The sequence below is a fragment of the Squalius cephalus genome (assembly GCF_949319135.1).
Source record: "Squalius cephalus genome assembly, chromosome: 6".
NCBI classification, from domain to species: domain Eukaryota; kingdom Metazoa; phylum Chordata; class Actinopteri; order Cypriniformes; family Leuciscidae; genus Squalius; species Squalius cephalus.
Window position 1 is genome coordinate 17,383,717 of NC_137127.1, and position 18,577 is coordinate 17,402,293.

General features: G+C 35.3%; 1 protein-coding gene and 1 long non-coding RNA gene across 2 annotated transcripts in view; one reads left to right on the plus strand and one right to left on the minus strand.

The window, feature by feature from the left end:
• Positions 1 to 12,353, plus strand: part of otogl (otogelin-like) — a gene marked incomplete at its 5' end in the record, with an annotated part of 45,184 nt that extends 32,831 nt beyond the window's left edge. Inside the window, 12 exons of the mRNA XM_079874144.1 lie at positions 898 to 1,002; positions 1,087 to 1,194; positions 1,648 to 1,749; positions 1,855 to 1,959; positions 2,959 to 2,999; positions 3,132 to 3,195; positions 3,298 to 3,476; positions 3,903 to 4,007; positions 4,289 to 4,408; positions 4,495 to 4,540; positions 10,211 to 10,290; positions 10,971 to 12,353. Of these exons, the coding sequence (XP_079730270.1) occupies positions 898 to 1,002; positions 1,087 to 1,194; positions 1,648 to 1,749; positions 1,855 to 1,959; positions 2,959 to 2,999; positions 3,132 to 3,195; positions 3,298 to 3,476; positions 3,903 to 4,007; positions 4,289 to 4,408; positions 4,495 to 4,540; positions 10,211 to 10,290; positions 10,971 to 11,171 (1,256 nt within the window). The 3' untranslated portion in view covers positions 11,172 to 12,353. The remainder of the gene's footprint in view (positions 1 to 897; positions 1,003 to 1,086; positions 1,195 to 1,647; positions 1,750 to 1,854; positions 1,960 to 2,958; positions 3,000 to 3,131; positions 3,196 to 3,297; positions 3,477 to 3,902; positions 4,008 to 4,288; positions 4,409 to 4,494; positions 4,541 to 10,210; positions 10,291 to 10,970) is intronic.
• LOC307159833 overlaps positions 1 to 18,577 on the minus strand; it is a 272,209-nt gene that overhangs the window by 212,510 nt on the left and 41,122 nt on the right. The gene's annotated exons all lie outside the window — the stretch shown is intronic.

Below are 18,577 nucleotides of genomic sequence, written 5' to 3' on the forward strand. Positions count from 1 at the left end.
TCAAATCCATCAGAAATAGTATATCATCCTGGCACCTTTGGTGTACTTTGTATATATACTATGAGCTAGAAGGCAATCATCTCTAATGCTAATGTCACATACTATACTAATGTTCAAAAGACATGTTGAAAAAAAGCAAGGATGCATTACATTGATAAAAAATGCCAGACATTTGTAATGTTACAAAAGATTTCAATTTCAAATCCTGAAATAATGTATCATGGTTGCCACAAAAATTCCAATTGAGCCCCAATGAGCCCCAATGTTTCTTGAGCAGCAAATCAGCATATTAGAATGATTTCTGAAGGATCATGTGACACTGAAGACTGGAGTAATGATGCTGAAAATTCAGCTTTGACATCACAGGAATAAATACATTTTTAAAATATATTCAAATAGAAAGCAATTACTTTAAATTGTAATAATATTTCATAAATTTACTATATTTTTTGGCAAATAAATGCAGCCTTGGTGAGCATAAGAGACATGCATTGGGAGTTATTGTTTTCCACACAACCTACGGTGTATGGAGTTGTGCGGTTGAGTTTAGTCCATGTCTATTTGTTTTAGGTCCATTTATATCCCTAAATAGTATTAAAAGTTAACAAAACAGACTTTCATAAGATTCTTGCAAAATGTTTAGATTTGATCTTTCTGTATGTAAATTATTATCATATTTCTCTATCGCCTTCTTTATCCTTTTAAATATGTTTATTCATTTTATTGACCTCTTTTTGTTCTTGCCACGAAAATGGCCTTTTATGCTGACATGGCACAAACAACCAAATAAATAACTAAACAAATCAGATATGCACATTTAAAATGTACAATATTTTTCTTCCAAGAAAATGAACCAAAAATATGTATGGAAAAAAAAGCTGTTGTCTGTGTGTGTAGAATGTAACCTCACCATCTGTCAGAGTGAAGTCCCTAGCTGTGAGAATGGAGACAAGCTGGTGATTGGCTACAGCGCTCTGTCCTGCTGTCCCGAATACAGATGTGGTAAGAGCTCATGTAATCCTTTCTTTGATTGGTTGTTTATGTGATCAGTTGATAAGGGTCAGTCTTCTGATTGGTCTCTGTTAGAATGTGATCCGCTGGCATGCCTAAGTGTCCCTGCCCCGATTTGCAGAGAAGATCAGTTCCTGGTGGAGGTCAGAGGGGCACACGCCTGCTGTTACAGCTACATGTGTGGTAATAATACATTATAAATACTTCAGTTCTACAGGTGACATTCCATCTCTATGCTGACAATACAGAAATATAAATAAATATATATATATGTGTGTGTGTGTGTAGGCTACTAAAATCTAAGGTCGTGTTAATACATTTATAATTAATACATATTTAAGATAATTATAATGACTAATTATCAAACATTAAAATCCCAAATATACATTGTTTATGAGATTCTGTTCTAAAAGCTCTAACACTCTATGAAGCCTGTATATATAATTCATTATATTATAATATAAATATACACTATATTAATATACAAAGATATACAAGTATTTATAATGCCTTAAAATACACATTATAATGCATTGTATATTAAAAAAAAAGAAAAAAAATATATATTATTATTTAAAAAAAAATTTTTTGTGATATTAGGGCATGCTGTAGTAATAATTTGCATATGTTTTGCAGTGTGCGAGTCCTGTATAGAACCTATACCAGTGTGTCTGCTTGGAGAGATACTGGCTGTGGATATGAACACCACTAATCACTGCTGTCCGCAGTATCATTGTGGTAATTATAACAAAAACACAAGTAGTCACTCACTGTACTGAAGTGCCCGGTCATTTTGTGTGTCGTAATGAAACAGAGAAACATGACTCGTTCTTGATCTTTCAGTGTGTGATATGAGTCTGTGTCCTGAGGCCAGTGTGAGTTGTGCTCCTGGAGCTGTGCTTATGAAGAGACCCGTGCCGGACAGCTGCTGCCCAGAGACACACTGCGGTATTGGACACATGCACACACTTACCTAGATATCTAAACTGTAGTTTCCCTTTGACTTCATTTTGTTTTTAAGATGATCAAGATAATTATAGTAACTACAGAATAACCCTTACTCAAACCCTCAGATTCACCTTTTGACATTTTAGAAGGCATTATTTTGTCTCTCTGTTTTTCTTTTGTCCCTACTTTTCTTCCTTTTGTGGATTTTGAAAAAAAAAAAATCCACAGTTCTCTCTTAAAGTACAGCTAAACTAAAAACATGCACAAGCTCACAGATACAGAAACATTACATTAAAGCCCCTTTCACACAGCGCATTGATCCCGGGAAATTGCCGTTAAATTGCTAGAGTGCCTTCTGTGTGAACGCAATTATCCATGTATTTTCCAGAATCTCTGTGTGAAAGGGGCTTTACAAGTACCATGCCATCTCCATGTGTTGTGAACACGAATACCATGTAAATAGCATGATAAATGCATAAGCTAATAATAGTACACTATCGTTTAAAATGTTGGGGTCTGTTAAAAAAAATTTCAGAAAGGATATTGACAGTACAAACATTTATATTGTTGCAAAGATTTCTATTTCCAATAAATGCTGTTATTTTGTTTATACTTTCTATTCTATAAAAGAATCCTAAAGAATGAATCAGTTTCCACAAAAATATTTAGCATATTAAGAATTATTTCTGAAGGATCATGTGACACTGAAGACTGGAGAAATGATGCTGAAAAAATCAACTTTGGCATAACAGGAATAAATGACATGTTAAAATATATTCAAATAGACATTTATATTTCACAATATTACTGTTTTACTGTATTTTTGATCAAATAAAATGCAGCCTTAGTGTGCATAAGAGACTTTCAAAAACATAAAAATATCTTACCGACCCCAAACTAGTGTATGTATCAAAGTTCCATATCACCATGATTTGTCAAAGTGTTTTTTTGTATGCATACACACAGTTACATTTGTAATATGTGTTTTTGTTTTTCTAGAATGTCAGTGTGAGAACTTTACAGTTCCGGTCTGCGCTGCGGTGAGTGTTCTAAAATGAATTCTGTGTGTGTGAATACATTGTATATAGTCCATTTTGTTGTGTGCATGAATTACATTGCCATAATGAACTGTTCTGGAACTACAGTATTATTCCGTGACCTTTGTTTTATAGGGTGAGGTGAAAGTGGAGGATCCAGACTCTGGTGGCCCGTGTGGATGCCCACTGTATAACTGCAGTAAGACTCAAACTAACACTCACACACTCAAAATGCCATGCTATTCAATGAAACTGAAACACAAGTCTGTGTTTATGTATCTTTGTGTGTTTGTGTGTGTAGAGAAGGCAGAAGTGTGTTTGTTCCAGGATGTGACAATATTGAATCCGGGCCAGTCTATGGTGCAATACTTTGAGGGGGAACTGTGTTACACGGTTCAGTGCCTCACACATAAAGACCCCAGCACCGGGTTCTACGCCATGGAGGTCACCACTGCCAACTGCTCTGAGAAGTGTGATCCTGTAAGTCACATGACTAATACAACTTTCAATATATGAATTAATGGATGTTTCCACATATTTTTCATGATGTTCCATGAAATTTATGAAAGTCCAGTTTTAAAAGGCACATATCATGGGAGAAAAAAATGCTCTTCTAAATTAAATATTTCAATGTACAGTGTAGAGGTTAGTCAATCATAATCATGATTTACATATAGAAGTCTTAAAGGTACAGCCCCAATTTCAGTCTTCTAATGGTTAAAAAGGATATGTAAAACTAAATTAAAGCTGTTTTTTTTGTGGATTTCATGGAATAAACAAAACTTCAAAAGTGCAGAATAGACAATAACATATCTTATTTTTATATTTTTCCAATATTTTTGTGTTATGAATTTAAAATACATATTTTTAAATATATATTTTTTGTTTACATTTCTGTCACTCTAGCATCAGGTTTATGTCCCATCATCTGATCCACATGTGTGCTGTGGCTCCTGCAAAAACATCTCATGCTCATATCCCAGTGAAAACGGCACTACAGAAGTATTTATGGTAATCTGCACTGGTGCTTTTTATTAATGTAACCCCAAACTTACCCTTGAAGGAAACTTTCTGACATTATTTACTGTATTTATGAACATTTTCCCCTTTGAGGATGTTCACAAATGGATGTTTTGTCAGATTTTCTGGGGGCATTTTCAGCAAATTGATCCATAAAAAATATTGCTATTGTAGGTCAGAAACACACACACTCAGACAAACCCCGTCATTGTTTTCAGGAAACAGCCGCAAACGCATGAACCTGATAGGGTTTTTTTTTATGTGGTTTGCAGGCAGGCAGCTCATGGGTGGCTAACTGCACACGGTTCGACTGTATGGAGACTGCGGTAGGGGCGGTAGTTCTGGCCTCTGGAGTTGTCTGTCCTCCTTTCAATGACACAGAGTGTATTCAGGTCTGACACAAATCACTGCATTCCTTTTGCTGCTTCTGTATCTGTTTGTGTTGTTGTTCTTCTAACCTCTGTGCTGTCTGTTTCAGAATGGAGGCGTGGTTCAGACGTATGTGGACGGTTGCTGTAAGACATGTGAGTAGTGTGTGTCTGGGGCTGGCTGTGCTTTCTGGGAATGCTGGGGGCTGTTTGGAACAGCATGATGGAGAAGCAATGCTGGGCTTACTACTGTAGCTGCTGGTTGCATATTGTGGTTAGATGCTCCCTGTTGTCCCGGGGGAAATGAGTGCTGCTGTATATATCTCATGGGCCTTTTCATTCTTTTCTTTCAATTTCAATTGTGCTTTTCCTTGTCCTCAATTCTCTCTAAAATACAATGATTGTACATGCTGTAATCTTGAAAGAAATGTATATAGATTTTAGCTTGTGTTGTCCGAAACAGGGTTTCTGTGATGAAAGCCCAATGAAAGCCAGATTGCTATACAATTCCCCTCTCTATGTGTCCTTAACTCTATCTTTGTCTTTTGTGTAATCTGTGGCTCAGGCTGGTTTTTGTGCTATGGGATTGGTGTTTGTGGTTTTTAACTGTCTCTTGTCAAAGCTTGATGCTTTAGGTATAAACAATAACTTTAGCAAACCTTGAATGTTGACAACGAGTGATTAAGTAAACTTTAACTAGAATAAGCATAGAAAAGTTATGGGAATTCATAGGTTAAAAGGTGTGGGAATATTTATTTAAAATGCGCAAAATGAATGGGCAGCCGGATATTTGTGGATATATTGCGTTTCATAAAAGCATCGTACACCTAAGTAGATCATAGAGACAGTTGGCAACAATGGTCTCCACAATCTATTTAGGCTTATGATGCTTGTGGAAAATGCAACCCTGGCCGATATTTCAGTGTTCAAAAGTTTGGGATCAGTGGGATCAGATTGTGATATTAGGGCATGCTGTAGTAATAATTTGCATATGTTTTGCTGTATTGAACCTATACCAGTGTGTCTGCTTGGAGAGATACTGGGATCTATTTTTTATGTATTTGTAAGAAGTCTCTAATCACCAAGGCTACATTTATTTAATCAACAATACAATAAAACAGTAATATAGTGAAAATGTTTTAAATAACTTATATATATATATATATTTAAATGTAATTTATTATTTTGATGGCAAACCAGAATTTTCAGCATAAGTACTCCAGTCTTCAGTGTCACATGATCCTTCAGAAATCATTCTAATATGCTGATTTGATGCTCAAAAACTTTTCTTGTTGAAAACAATTGTGCTGCTTAAGATTTTTGTGGAAACAGTGATATATATATATATATAGCCTATTTTAAGATTCTTTGATGAAAGAAAAAAGTTCAAAAGAACAGAATTTATTTGGAATAAAAATATTTTGTAACATTATAAATGTCTTTGCTGTCACTTTTGATCAGTGTGATGTGTCCTTGCTGAATAAAAGGTAAAAAAAATCTTACTGATCCCAAAGCATTTGAATGTTAGTGTAGGCCTATATTTTTATTTGCATTATTCATAAACCAAGGAAAGCATATTGGAAAAAGCTGCATGAATCTGTTTAAGACACAGTTTTCTTTGTTTATATTGGCATGGCATGCTAGAGGGATTCAGAGGTGATTTTGAGGAAGAAACTCCACATGTCTGGCATGTGCCTTTGCTGGCTAAATATGTGCTAATAATTTGCTTTCAACAAACTGGTATGTATTTTTTGTGCAAGCGGTGGGTCTGTGCATCTTTTTACGCATGAGGGCACTTGTGGGTGCAGGTTTGTGTGTGTTCGCATTGGTTTGGGGGCTCTTGTGTTTGTGCTGGAAGCTTTACGAGCGACTTCAACCAAATGAGTTTGTTACAGACTTGTGAGTTTGTGAACCTGCCCCTGTGTGTTTCTCAGGTGCTGGACTTGGTTTGTTGCCTTTTTCCGTTAGTCCAGTAACACCCACTGCTAGTACTAACTGTGATACAGGTACTCACTCATCTACTGAATTATCTTCTTTATCTGTGTCTCATAATATTTTATGTGTGTTGAAGAAAATATTTTTTTGACTTATCTCTTTCAGTCTTGCCATCATTTTCTTTTAGTTTGAGTGAATCAATTAAGGTGAATTGATTAAGTGTGTGAGACGTTTGGGCTATAATAGGAATTCTGTCATCATTTACTCACCCTCATGTTAGTCAAATTCCTTATACAGTTGTTCTGCTGTGGAACACAAAAGCAGTACTTTTGAGGAATATTCATACTTATTTTCCCAATGTAGTACTGTACCTTACGTCTTGAATCTTTTAAAAAAATAATAGAATAAAATTATTCTATTTATTTACAGGAAATCTTGCCTCAGTTCTTAAATGTTATAAAGCCTTGTATTTAATTCAAATATGCCAAATATTTTGGTGAAAACATGAAATAAATATTTTTTTTTCAATTTATGGTATGCCACCTTTTTCCTTTTTGCGATTTTTTTTTTTTTTTTTTTTTTTTTTTTTTGTGTGTGTGGTTGAGCACCTTCATTGAGCCTTTTGTCTAATTTTTAATTCATTTAAATGTATTAATTTTATTTACATTTATGAACTGTTTGGCAAAAATAACAAAAGGGCACTGTTGTATTCCATGGAAAATAGAACAACAATATGGGTTTCCACAACATGAGGGTGGGTAAATAATGTCAGAATTGTCATATTTTATGAACTATTCCTTTAATTCTCGTACTTGTGAACATCCGTGTAACATTCAAACACAGGCACAACTGCTTTCCAAAACCACTCATCAGCTGTCCCTCCCACCATCTCAGACACACAGCTGTGAAGTCTTGATTTATTTCCTGTTGAAACCCCCTGATAGCTTCGAAACCTGTCCTCCGTTTGAACCTCCAGAATCTCAGTGTCAAAATTAATGAGCTGGGAATTTACAACATACACACACGCACACACACACACACACACACACACACACACACACACACACACACACACACACACACACACACACACACACACACACACACACACACACACACACACACTGCCCTCAAAAGAATTAAATGCCTTTCATTTTATCATTGTCATACAAACAAAACTTACATATGGGTGAAAAGTTCAGTTTTCAATGGTGCCACTCGATCATTGTCAGACAAATGTCACCATGGTAACTAACTTGTCAATCAAGTGGAGCCCCCAAGGTGCAGTAATAATAGTCACTAAGCCTGTTGTGTTAATGTGGTTTGATGTGTGTGTGCGACTCTGCGTGTGTGTGTGTGTGTGTGTGTGTGTGTGTGTGTGTGTGTGTGTGTGTGTGTGTGTGTGTATACTTGACTCATTGTTACAGTCGTATTTACAAAGAATAAACATAACTTGGTTTAGTTGTCAATACAGACCTCGTGGATTGTTACGATCTTTAAAGGTCTAGGAGATGGAACGCAACATAGATATAACACACAAGATTTTCTCTTTCTGTCAGGAGTACAGATTACATAGTCTGTATCACTCAGTTTTCTTAGAAAATCCTGCTCATAAAGCAGAGCCCACAATAGGCAGCAATACCAACACCTGGTCACCTTATTTTTAAAGGAGCAAATTTTCATATTTCATATTCCTTATTTGTGAAAATTCACTACTGAACATCATTAAATCTTTATTTTTTATTAGAATTTTTTACATTTATTTCATTATTAATAGAGTGCAACAGTCAGATTCTTGAAGTAAAAACTCCATTCATTTTCTCCAAAGGGAAACCGGTTTTGAACGATAACTTATAAACCTGTAATAACAGCCCTACTGGAGCTACAATGTAGTTTAACCCATGGTATTTGCAACTACTGAAGCCGTCAGCCTGAATTATTTAATAATCGTGTTTAATGGTAATTACTGGTGGAAAAACTACATTATCTATGAAGCTGTTCAGAAAAGTACACCAATCAGAAAGTCAAAAAAGCAACACACACAAAATAGCTTTTTAGTTCCTCCCACTCCCATTAAGCACTGTGAATGATGTCATCAAGTCGATCTCTCTACACTCAAAATACTGAAATGTTTATATATATATATACAGTGCTATGCATAAGTTTAGACACCCATACTAAAGTTGACTAAAAAGAGGAATAAAAAATCATCTTTTGGAAACTGAACTTAATGCCTTAATTAAAAAAATTAGGAAAAATCCAACCTTTAAGGACACCAATTTTCTTTGTGAATGAATAATGTATCGTAAATAAATAAATATTCTTCCTTAAAATACAGGGTGCATAAGTTTGGACACCCCTATGTTAAATTCCCATAGAGGCAGGCAGATTTTTATTTTTAAAGGCCAGTTACTTCATGGATCCAGGATACTATGCATCCTGATAAAGTTCCCTCCTCGGCCTTTGGAATTAAAATAGCCCCACATCATCACATAGCCTTCACCATACCTAGAGATTGGCATGGTTTTATTTCAGTTAGCCTAATAGCTAGTTTGATTTGCATTGAGAGATGATCTTATGGAAAGTACCCCATGCCAATCTCTAGGTATGGTGAAGGCTATGTGATGATGTGGGGCTATTTTAATTCCAAAGGCCAAGGGAACTTTATCAGGATGCATAGTATCCTGGATCCATGAAGTAACTGGCCTTTAAAAATAAAAATCTGCCTGCCTCTATGGGAATTTAACATAGGGGTGTCCAAACTTATGCACCCTGTATTTTAAGGAAGAACATTTATTTATTTACGATACATTATTCATTCACAAAGAAAATTGGTGTCCTTAAAGGTTGGATTTTTCCTAATTTTTTAAATTAAGGCATTAAGTTCAATTTCCAAAAGATGATTTTTTATTCCTCTTTTTAGTCAACTTTAGCATGGGTGTCTAAACTTATGCATAGCACTGTATATATATATATATATATATATATGTATATGTGTATATGTATATACTGTATGTATATGTATATATGTGTGCATATTTTGCAATAAACTCAAAATGTTTTTTAAATATGCAATCAAAATTTGTAAATGAGTAGTTGTAGTCTTGTACCTTTTGTCTTTTTGTCCGATTTTCAAAAACTTTTGTGGTTCAAATTTTTGTTTTTCAAGTTTGTAGTGTTGTGATTCACCTCGATTGGCTTGGTTCATGGCTTTAACAAATACTTTTTTGAAATCCCTACGGGAGAAATGAATGGAAAAAAAATACTTTGGGATTCAGCGCCGCTGAAAAAGGGGACAACCACTGCTGCATTCTATAATGTTATGGCATAAAATATCAGAAACATTGTAAAGTACTACTGTATATAAGTTTGTTGAACGTCAAAATGACATCTATTTAATTTCTTATTGCATGTTCCTGGTCTCATTGCAAATTATTTATCAGAGCACATTATTCCAAAAATTAGTTTTCATAATCCTCAAAATGTAAGAACCTGCTTCACCTCAACTAATGTCAAATAGGCCTTATGGGCTATTTATTGTTGACAAAAAAATAAAAAATATTCTGGCTTAGATAATGCAGCATTTCTGAAATCATGCCAATAATTAATAATAATTAATGCAGTATAATTTAATGTTGGTTAATGTCATGTTACAGCAATAATAGGAAATAACTATAGTCAATTCCGGATGGATAAAATAAATGTATGCCAACATTTTTTTTTATTTAATACATTTCAAATTGTTATTATTATTTTATTTAATATTGTTTAATGTTGCTTTAAAAACGAAAATGTGCATGTTTGTGTTCATTTGTAAGTCACAATTTTTTTTTGTGTGTGTGTGTGTGTGTGTGTGTGTGTGTGTGTGTGTGTGTGTGTGTGTGTGTGTAGGCAAAGAAGATGGTAAAACCTGTAAGAGAGTCGCCATCAGGACCACCATCAGAAAAGATGACTGTAGAAGTAATGCACCTGTGAGTGTGAAAGATTCACATTAAAATTGCAATTCCTTTTGTTACATATATACATTTTCTGTTGTTCTAATCTATTAGGTTTGCTTATATTCTTTAATCCAGAGGTCTTCAATCCTGCTCCTGGAGGCCCAAAGCCCTGTAAAGTTTATCCAGCTTGCTTTAGCTTATGATTTTCAAGCGATCCTGAAGAGTTTGATTAGCTAGTTCCGGTGTGTTTGATTAGAGTTGGATCTAAACAGTGGACAGTAGACCTTCAGAAGCAGGGTTGAAGACCTATTCTATTCTATTCTATTCTATTCTGTTCTGTTCTGTTCTGTTCTGTTCTGTTCTGTTCCATCCATCCATCCATCCATCCATCCATCAATCAAAAATCCATCCATCCAAATGTCAAAAATCCATCCATCCATCCAAAAATCAAAAATCCATCCATCCAAATGTCAAAAATCCATCCATCCATCCATCCATCCATCCATCCATCCATCCATCAAAAATCCATCCATCCAAATGTCAAAAATCCATCCATCCATCCATCCATCCATCCATCCATCCATCCATCCATCCATCCATCCATCCATCCATCCATCCATCCATCCATCCATCCATCCATCCATCCATCCATCCATCCATCCATCCATCCATCCATCCATGCTAACCTCATCTCTCTTGGTTTTTCTCTTCAGGTGACTGTGTATTCATGTGATGGAAAATGTCCATCTGCCACCATCTTCAATTTTAACATTAACAGTCACGCACGTTTCTGCAAGTGCTGCCGTGAGAACGGCCTACAAAACCGCATCATTCAGCTGTACTGCACTCGAAACGCCACCACGGTGGACTATTACTACCAGGAGCCAATGGACTGCTCATGCCAGTGGAACTGATTCTTTGTGGATTGTGTGCAGTAAAGTTAAGATCTCAGTGAGAGCACTAGCTTGACACAGATTTTGACTGCATATACAGTATAGTATCTGTAAAACGGCTGACTACTAACACATCACTGTTTTTGTCTTTAATATCTCAAATGTATCTGTAATACGTTAATCAAACATTCATTAGAATAAGAACAACAAACTGCTGTTAAATTTGTGTATTGTTTAGATTTTAGAGTATTAACATTAAATGACATGCAAATTAGTATTAATATTTTCCATAAACATTTTAAGTACACTTATACTGTACATCTTAAGATCTTAACTTAACCAAATGCTTTATTTAAATGCAACTTTGTGCTTTTTCTAACAAAATCACATTTCTTATTAATTAGAGGGGGAAAAAATTATGAGCCAGTCTTAAGTAGTTATTTGATATTTCAGTAACACTTGCAATAAGGTCCCAGTAGTTAACATTAGTTAATACATTTGTTAACGTTAACTATCAATGAGCAACACTTTTGTTACTGTATTTATTGACCTTTGTTAATGTTAGTTAATAAAAAATGCAACTGTTTATTGTTAGTTCCTGTTAGCTAAGGTCCATTAAATAATATTAACAGATACAACTTTTCTTTTTTACTAATGTATTAATACATTTTGAAATTATATTAACATTAACTGAGTTTAATAAATGCTTTAGAACATTCTTTCTTTGTTAGTTCATGCACTGTAAAAAAATTATATGATCAGTAAGTTATGACACTATATGTTTTTACGTTGCTTTAACTCATCAAAATAAGTTAATCAATTTCAACTTTTTTGTAAGTTATACAAGATTCAACTAATTTTTTTTAAATCAGTTTAATTTAAGTTGAAATTACTTAAAGTTGATTGTACTTAAAAAATTAAGCAACTTTTTTACAGTGTGTTAAATAATGTTAGTAATAGGAATCTTGTTGTCAAGTGTTACTGATATTATCTGCTACAGGCGCACACTTCCTGTCACTAGTTGTGTCCTGTCTTAGCCGTCTTTAAAAAAACATAACTTGATGAACTTGAATTTTCCATACTATAGCCATAATGTCAAAATTTTTATTTCTGCTGCAAATGATCAAAATTGTGTAAGCCTAAAAAGGATTAGCATTTAGTAAAATACCTAAAAACCTGCATGATATTGTCAATGTTTTTTAAATAATGAAATAAAATTACAAAAAAATTGCACTGTGCAAATCAATTGAGTTACCAAGCTATTTTGTAATATACCACTCAATTATCCACAGATTATTATACCGCAGATATTAATCATTTTGAAAATATTTCACCTTTATGTGTGTGAATATTTCATTTAAGTCATTTCACTGTAAAATGACCACATGAACTATCAATAAAACTGCAATTTGGCATCAATCTTGGCATCCATCACCGGAAGAGTAGGATCTTTACCCTGATCTAATTTCAGAAGTGGTTTATTAACTAGATCAGCCCACGCATGACTTGAGTTATATCCTGCTGAGTTGTGTTTTGCTTTCAAGTCGGATAATTAAAATGTTGGAAAAGTTCCTCTCCTCCCTTGTGTACATCTGCTGAATCAGAATTTAAAGGAATGTTGCGAGTTCAATACAGTGAACTGTAGATTTCCACAGAGAATAACATCGACTAACATCGAGCTTTACTAGTAAAAACAGCAGTGCACTGACAATAAAAATCTGGGGTAGGACATGGTACTGGTATAAAAATAAAAAAAGCTGGAGGAATAGACATTTGAAAAAGCTGTATGGCTCAAATAACACATTTTTGTAAATGAATTAATACGTTGCGTTCTAACTTCAAGTGCATTTAAATGTAAACATTTCTAAACCTTGCATAATGTTTGTAAATGCCTAATTCTTGACAGCTAATATAAATTGATTTTTATTCTCAGTGGGTGATGTAATACATGTAGGAGTCTGGTGGGTGTTAGTGCGGGATTTTTTTGTGCCTGTTTTGTTCGCTTCACCACTGACCCTACATGACTCCCACGTGCTGACTCTGTTGTCTCGACAGCCTGCACTTTATTTCGATTCGGTCAAAAACGAAAGAAAAACATGTAGTGGAGAGGCTATCTGATCTGACTGAGAGCTGCTTTCAAGAGGAGGTGTGGTTGAATCCTCCAGTGTTTTGTTATGCTATAAGATGCTGGCCTGGGCATCTGAAGTGGCAGAGGAGGCGTGCCCTCAAGGAATGTTGGGCTTTTTTTTTTTTATGTAAACTGAACTGAGCCAATTTTTTTGCTCTAAGATGCCACGGAGTGCACTTGTGACCACAAAGACTGTTTTAGGATGTTGCTGAAGTTTGATCATATTGTGGTGTAGGTTATTATTACAGCGCAGGCTGCAAGGCTAAAGACCTTAGTGTTTTACTTTAAGAATATGGTGTCGTCTATGGACACTGGAATTATGGGATGGAGCTCCATGGACAAAGTTCTGGCCTTGTTTTGGCAACTTCTGCACTTCTTTCAGGTAACAATTCATTTAAACCGTTCATTCGAGATGGATCCCTTCATCTTCAAGTGCAAAAATGCAATTGTCTGCTGTGAATCAAGAAATAAAGAAATATGCCTTTCTGAGTTACATAACAAAACCTGTTTATGTTAGAAAAAATCTAAGCTGGAATAGTTCTTTAGAAAACTTTAAAGTCAACATGAAATCCAAATTGACTGTTTGCTTTCTTAAGAAATGTTCCTGTGCCATTATTCATTGGTTAATGAGAATGAACTTTTGATGAAAGACTATAAAGACAATACAATCTTTCATCAAAACGTAGTAACTTTTGCATCTGAAATGACTTTCCTTTTCAGCCGTGTTGTTTACACTGTAAAAAATTATTTTCATGATTTGTTGTCACAAATTTTGTCACAAATCAACTTAAATAATTGTAGATCTGTGGTTCAGATAACAAAACATTTTGAGTTTCTGTTGATTAAACCAATCTCCTTTATTGTATGAACTCAAATTTTTAATTTCAATGAACTCAATATTTACCCAGGTAACTTACTTTTTTAAGTTAAACCAACAATACTTTTTTTTTTACAGTGGATTGACCAGAAATAATGTTAATCAAAAGCTAAATACTGCTTTTTTGACATTATTTTGCAGCCTTTGTAAAATCTTCCAGATAACAGAAATCCAGTGGTGCCTAACAATAATATAATAAAGGTTTTGGCAATAATATTGCAAAAATATTTTTTTTTTACCTCCCTCTGGAATACAAGTCCCTTTTTTAATCATCAAATATCCTATGTAGTACACGCAGAAGTGGGATGTGAACATCTTTTCATGTTGATTTTAAAGGTCTTATAGGGAGCATAATGAAGTAGTATTAAAGGCTTGATAGAAAAACAATGATCTGCACCCGATCCTTAGATTTTTCTTTTTGTCCTTCAGGCTTTCAGTCTTCCATATCCCAGAAGTCCATCCTCTGTCCATGTGCAGGTGGCATTTCAGTGTTTTCCGTCACAGACAGCTAACACACTTTCATTGGGAAACAAGGTGAGAAGCAAACACTATCCCTCTCAAAATGCTCTCGCACATTAATTATATGTTTGATTAATTGAGTTTCTCTGTCAGGTGCTGTGCAGTATTGCAGTTTGTGAAGACGTGTTTGAGTGTGTGATGACTTTCAGAGGACCACAAGTGTATGAGAAACTGGAATTTAATCTGCAGTCATACAACGACACAGAACTGCTGGATGCCAAGACTTTCCAACTTGGTAACTTTGTTTCAACCCAAAAATGAACATAATGTTTTATTTATTCATATTTTATTCATTGAGATTCTACTTTGTTTTAATACTCTTTCTTTGCTCTATTGTTAGTCCCCCTCCTGAGCTCCTCTTTAAGCATGGAGATCTCATCCACGACTGCCATGTTCAGCTGGTCTACATTAGATGGTGGAAATGTCTTGGATGTGTGTTTGGATGAGCAGTGTTGGGTTGCATCCCATTTTCAGCCATTCCACCAGGTGAAAGGGTTACAGCCCGGACGTCGTTACAATGTCATTGTGAAAAAGAAAACATTCTTCCCTCAACTCCAAATTAACGTTACACAAAGCCTTCAGCTGGCCATAAAGACGGGTATGTGCAAAAACACATATTGTTGGGTCTGTGATGAATTGCTTGTGTTCCTTTATTGCCACTTTATAGTCACTTTAGTTAAAGGTTTCTGCTAAATACATGAAGGTAAACGTCTCAAAAGTAAAGTAGACCCATAATTGTTTTACTGGGCTTGATGCCATAAGAGAACCTTTTAGAGTTTCTCAAATACTTTTTACTCTCCAGTTATGTAGAAAATTACAATTAACATTTATTAAAGAAACTTGTTGTGGGATTCAAGATTTTTAGTGAATATTAACTTAAATTTCAGTCTATTTCTCACACAAAATGACGTATGACTTCAGAAGATTTGAAATGTAGTGCAGAAAGACTAAAAACGAGACTTAAACTATTAAAAATACTTTTTGTAAAATGAAATGAAACTGAAATAGAATATAAATATTAGATGAGAACTTTGTTAAAAGTTAAGTTAATGTACTAAAATGGCTAAAACTGAATTAAAAAAATAAGCTAATTTGAAATATATATAAAAAACTAAAACTAAAAAGCTTAAACTAAAATGGAAACTGAAAATATAATATAATAACTCAAAGCTAGATTAAAATGAAAAGTTGTTTGGACTAATCTGATGGTGCTTCTTTGTAATTTCTGGGACAATATAATATTATATTTGACAGAATAAATCACCATTCACTTTTGTTGAATGAAAAAGTGTAGAGTAGAGCTCTACTTTAGTGTAATCTCCATTTGTGCTCCATGAAATATCATGCTGATTTGGAATGACAAATGCTTGAAGAAGATGAACACTTAAGTAGTAAATAGTATAAGACACACACATACACTGACAGTGTAACTTGTTCTCCTGCAGGTCAGTGTCCCGTAGGCTGGTTTGCTGTGGGGTGGAGCTGTTATAAGGTGAGCCTTATAAGGTTCATGTCATGGTCTGGAGCGAAGCAAATGTGTGAAAGCTCAATCCCAGGGTCACATCTGGCCAACATAAAGACAGATGCAGAGTTTCTGTCCATCACATCCTTCTTAAAGTCCTGTGACCATCTTCTGCTGTTGTGGACGGCTTTGAATGACCGTGAGGTACGTCAAACACACATAAACAATAATGACGTAAAGTATTACGTACCTATATTTTTGAAAGACATGAGTATGCAGCATGTATACTTTGAACAGTGTGCAAATTGTGCGTATGCATATATGAATATTCTTTTTCGTAAATTAAAGACATTTTTATACAAAATTGGAAATTAAAATGGAAAACAACTAACTTGAGGTCATGTGACGACAACGTAGCATAATAGAGTGAACCAGTGCCTGTCCACTTTTTCAGCGGCCTTGGTTCCTGAAGGTTTTCTCCCATAATTAATTTTAAATGGTCTTCTTTAAAGAGTTGAACCAAACTAACCAGTTACTAGGTGAATCACAACATTACAAACTTTTATTTGCAGCAAAAAAGTATTTTTAAAATCAGAGAAAAAGATTCTGACTTTATGGGATTGGGCAGATGCTGAAGTTGTTTTTATTCTCTGATTGGTGGAGCTTTCTTTGCAGAATCATGGGTAATGTATTTTTTCACCAGGAATTCCACAGTTAAACACGGTTATTAAAAAATAAAAAAGTTGAAATAATGCAGACTAATGCAGAGAACAAGCTCATAGCTCACATCAGGTCTGTCTTTAATTGTTTATAAGATATCCTTATTGAAAATAAATGGGGTTTTTACTTCCGGAACCAGGCTGTTGAATTCTAAACTGTTTGAAATGGGTTTTTTATTCAGCCTCTGTTTTTTAATATCTACAGACAGAAGGTGAACTCCGCTGGTCTGATGGCTCCGCCTACAACTTAAATATTGAAGTGACATCATCTCTTGCACCCAATCAAACAGGCTGTGTTGCGATGCAGAAGAATGCCACTGGAGCAGGATACTTCTTCACTGCTTTCCCGTGTTACCTGCTGCTCCCCTATATATGTCACGAGGAGTGTGAGTGAAGAAGAGAGATAAGGGGGGTGTGATTTACACAAGCAGGACATCTTCCTCGATCAACATCCACTGTTGTTCTTGGAAAAAGGGGTTGGGTTAGAGTCAGGATTGATTGGGTTGACAGGAATGTTGTTCCTGGACCAACAAAGCTTGTTGATCCAGGAATATGTCCTGTTTTGATTAATTAAACTCTATGATAAGCATTTTCAGAGAAGTGCCCTGAGGAAGACTGTATTGCTCAGAGGTTGCTCTTTTATAGTTCTGGATTTTCTTTTAAAGGTGCTATAATTCAGAAAACCTTGTTATTAGCAACATTGTTGGCTGTTAAGTGAATTGCAGCCAGCAACTTAATGCTCGTGCTCGCACTCGTGCACACGCAACGTACAAGAGCTGATATACTCACGACAAAGTTCTTTCTCGATATACTGTTAGTAAACATCCCGACTCTTTCCACGCCGCTGAGAGCGACATTTAGATATGTAAATATTTGATAATAACAAGAACACACAACAAAAATGACAGCGGTGAGAAAACAGCAGTTAAGAAAGTATCGGATCATAGTGATGTGAATATGTTTGCACTAGCTCATGTCAAATGAGGTAATTAAAATTACACTGTTATGATAGTTTGATTATAAAGTAGGCTATATTTGAGACTATATAGATCTGGCAATGTGAGACGGGGGGAAGGACCAATATTTCTAATTATTGCAGTGGACTGCAGTCCCCCTCAGAGCCCTATCATACACCCGGCGCAATGTAACGCCAAGCGTGGCGCAAGTGTTTTTTGCTAGTTTCAGCCCGACGCAGTTATCATTTTCACGTCCTGCGCCACATTGTTTAAATAGCAAATGCATTTGCACCCATTTGCCTGCTGGTCTAAAAAAGAGGTGTGTTCAAGTGCATTGTTGGCGCGTTGCTATTTTGAGGCAACTGAAATAGACTGCGCCATTGACCAACAAAAACCTTGTCGAAAGTCAATGGCGCAATATTTTTTTTGTTATTTAAAGAGCGCGTTAGTAATGTGTGCCTATAGGCGGGTCCACAACACGCTTACACTCCGCTTATTACACACACAGTGACGCGCAGCAGCACACAAACTAAAAATAAAAGGATTACAATGTAAAAGATTAATATTGTGTACATAAAGATATGGTGGAATCCGGCTTGTCCCGTAGATGGTCTGCTTGCGCGATTTAACATCGCGCATGAGCAGATCCGTTTGCGCTCAGGAGACGCGTTCAGTCTTTCCGTTTGCAAATTCCGCCATGTAAATAGCGAATCCACCATGGCGCGAGCGTAACTGGCTTTTAAAGGGAATGGGAAATTTTGTGCAT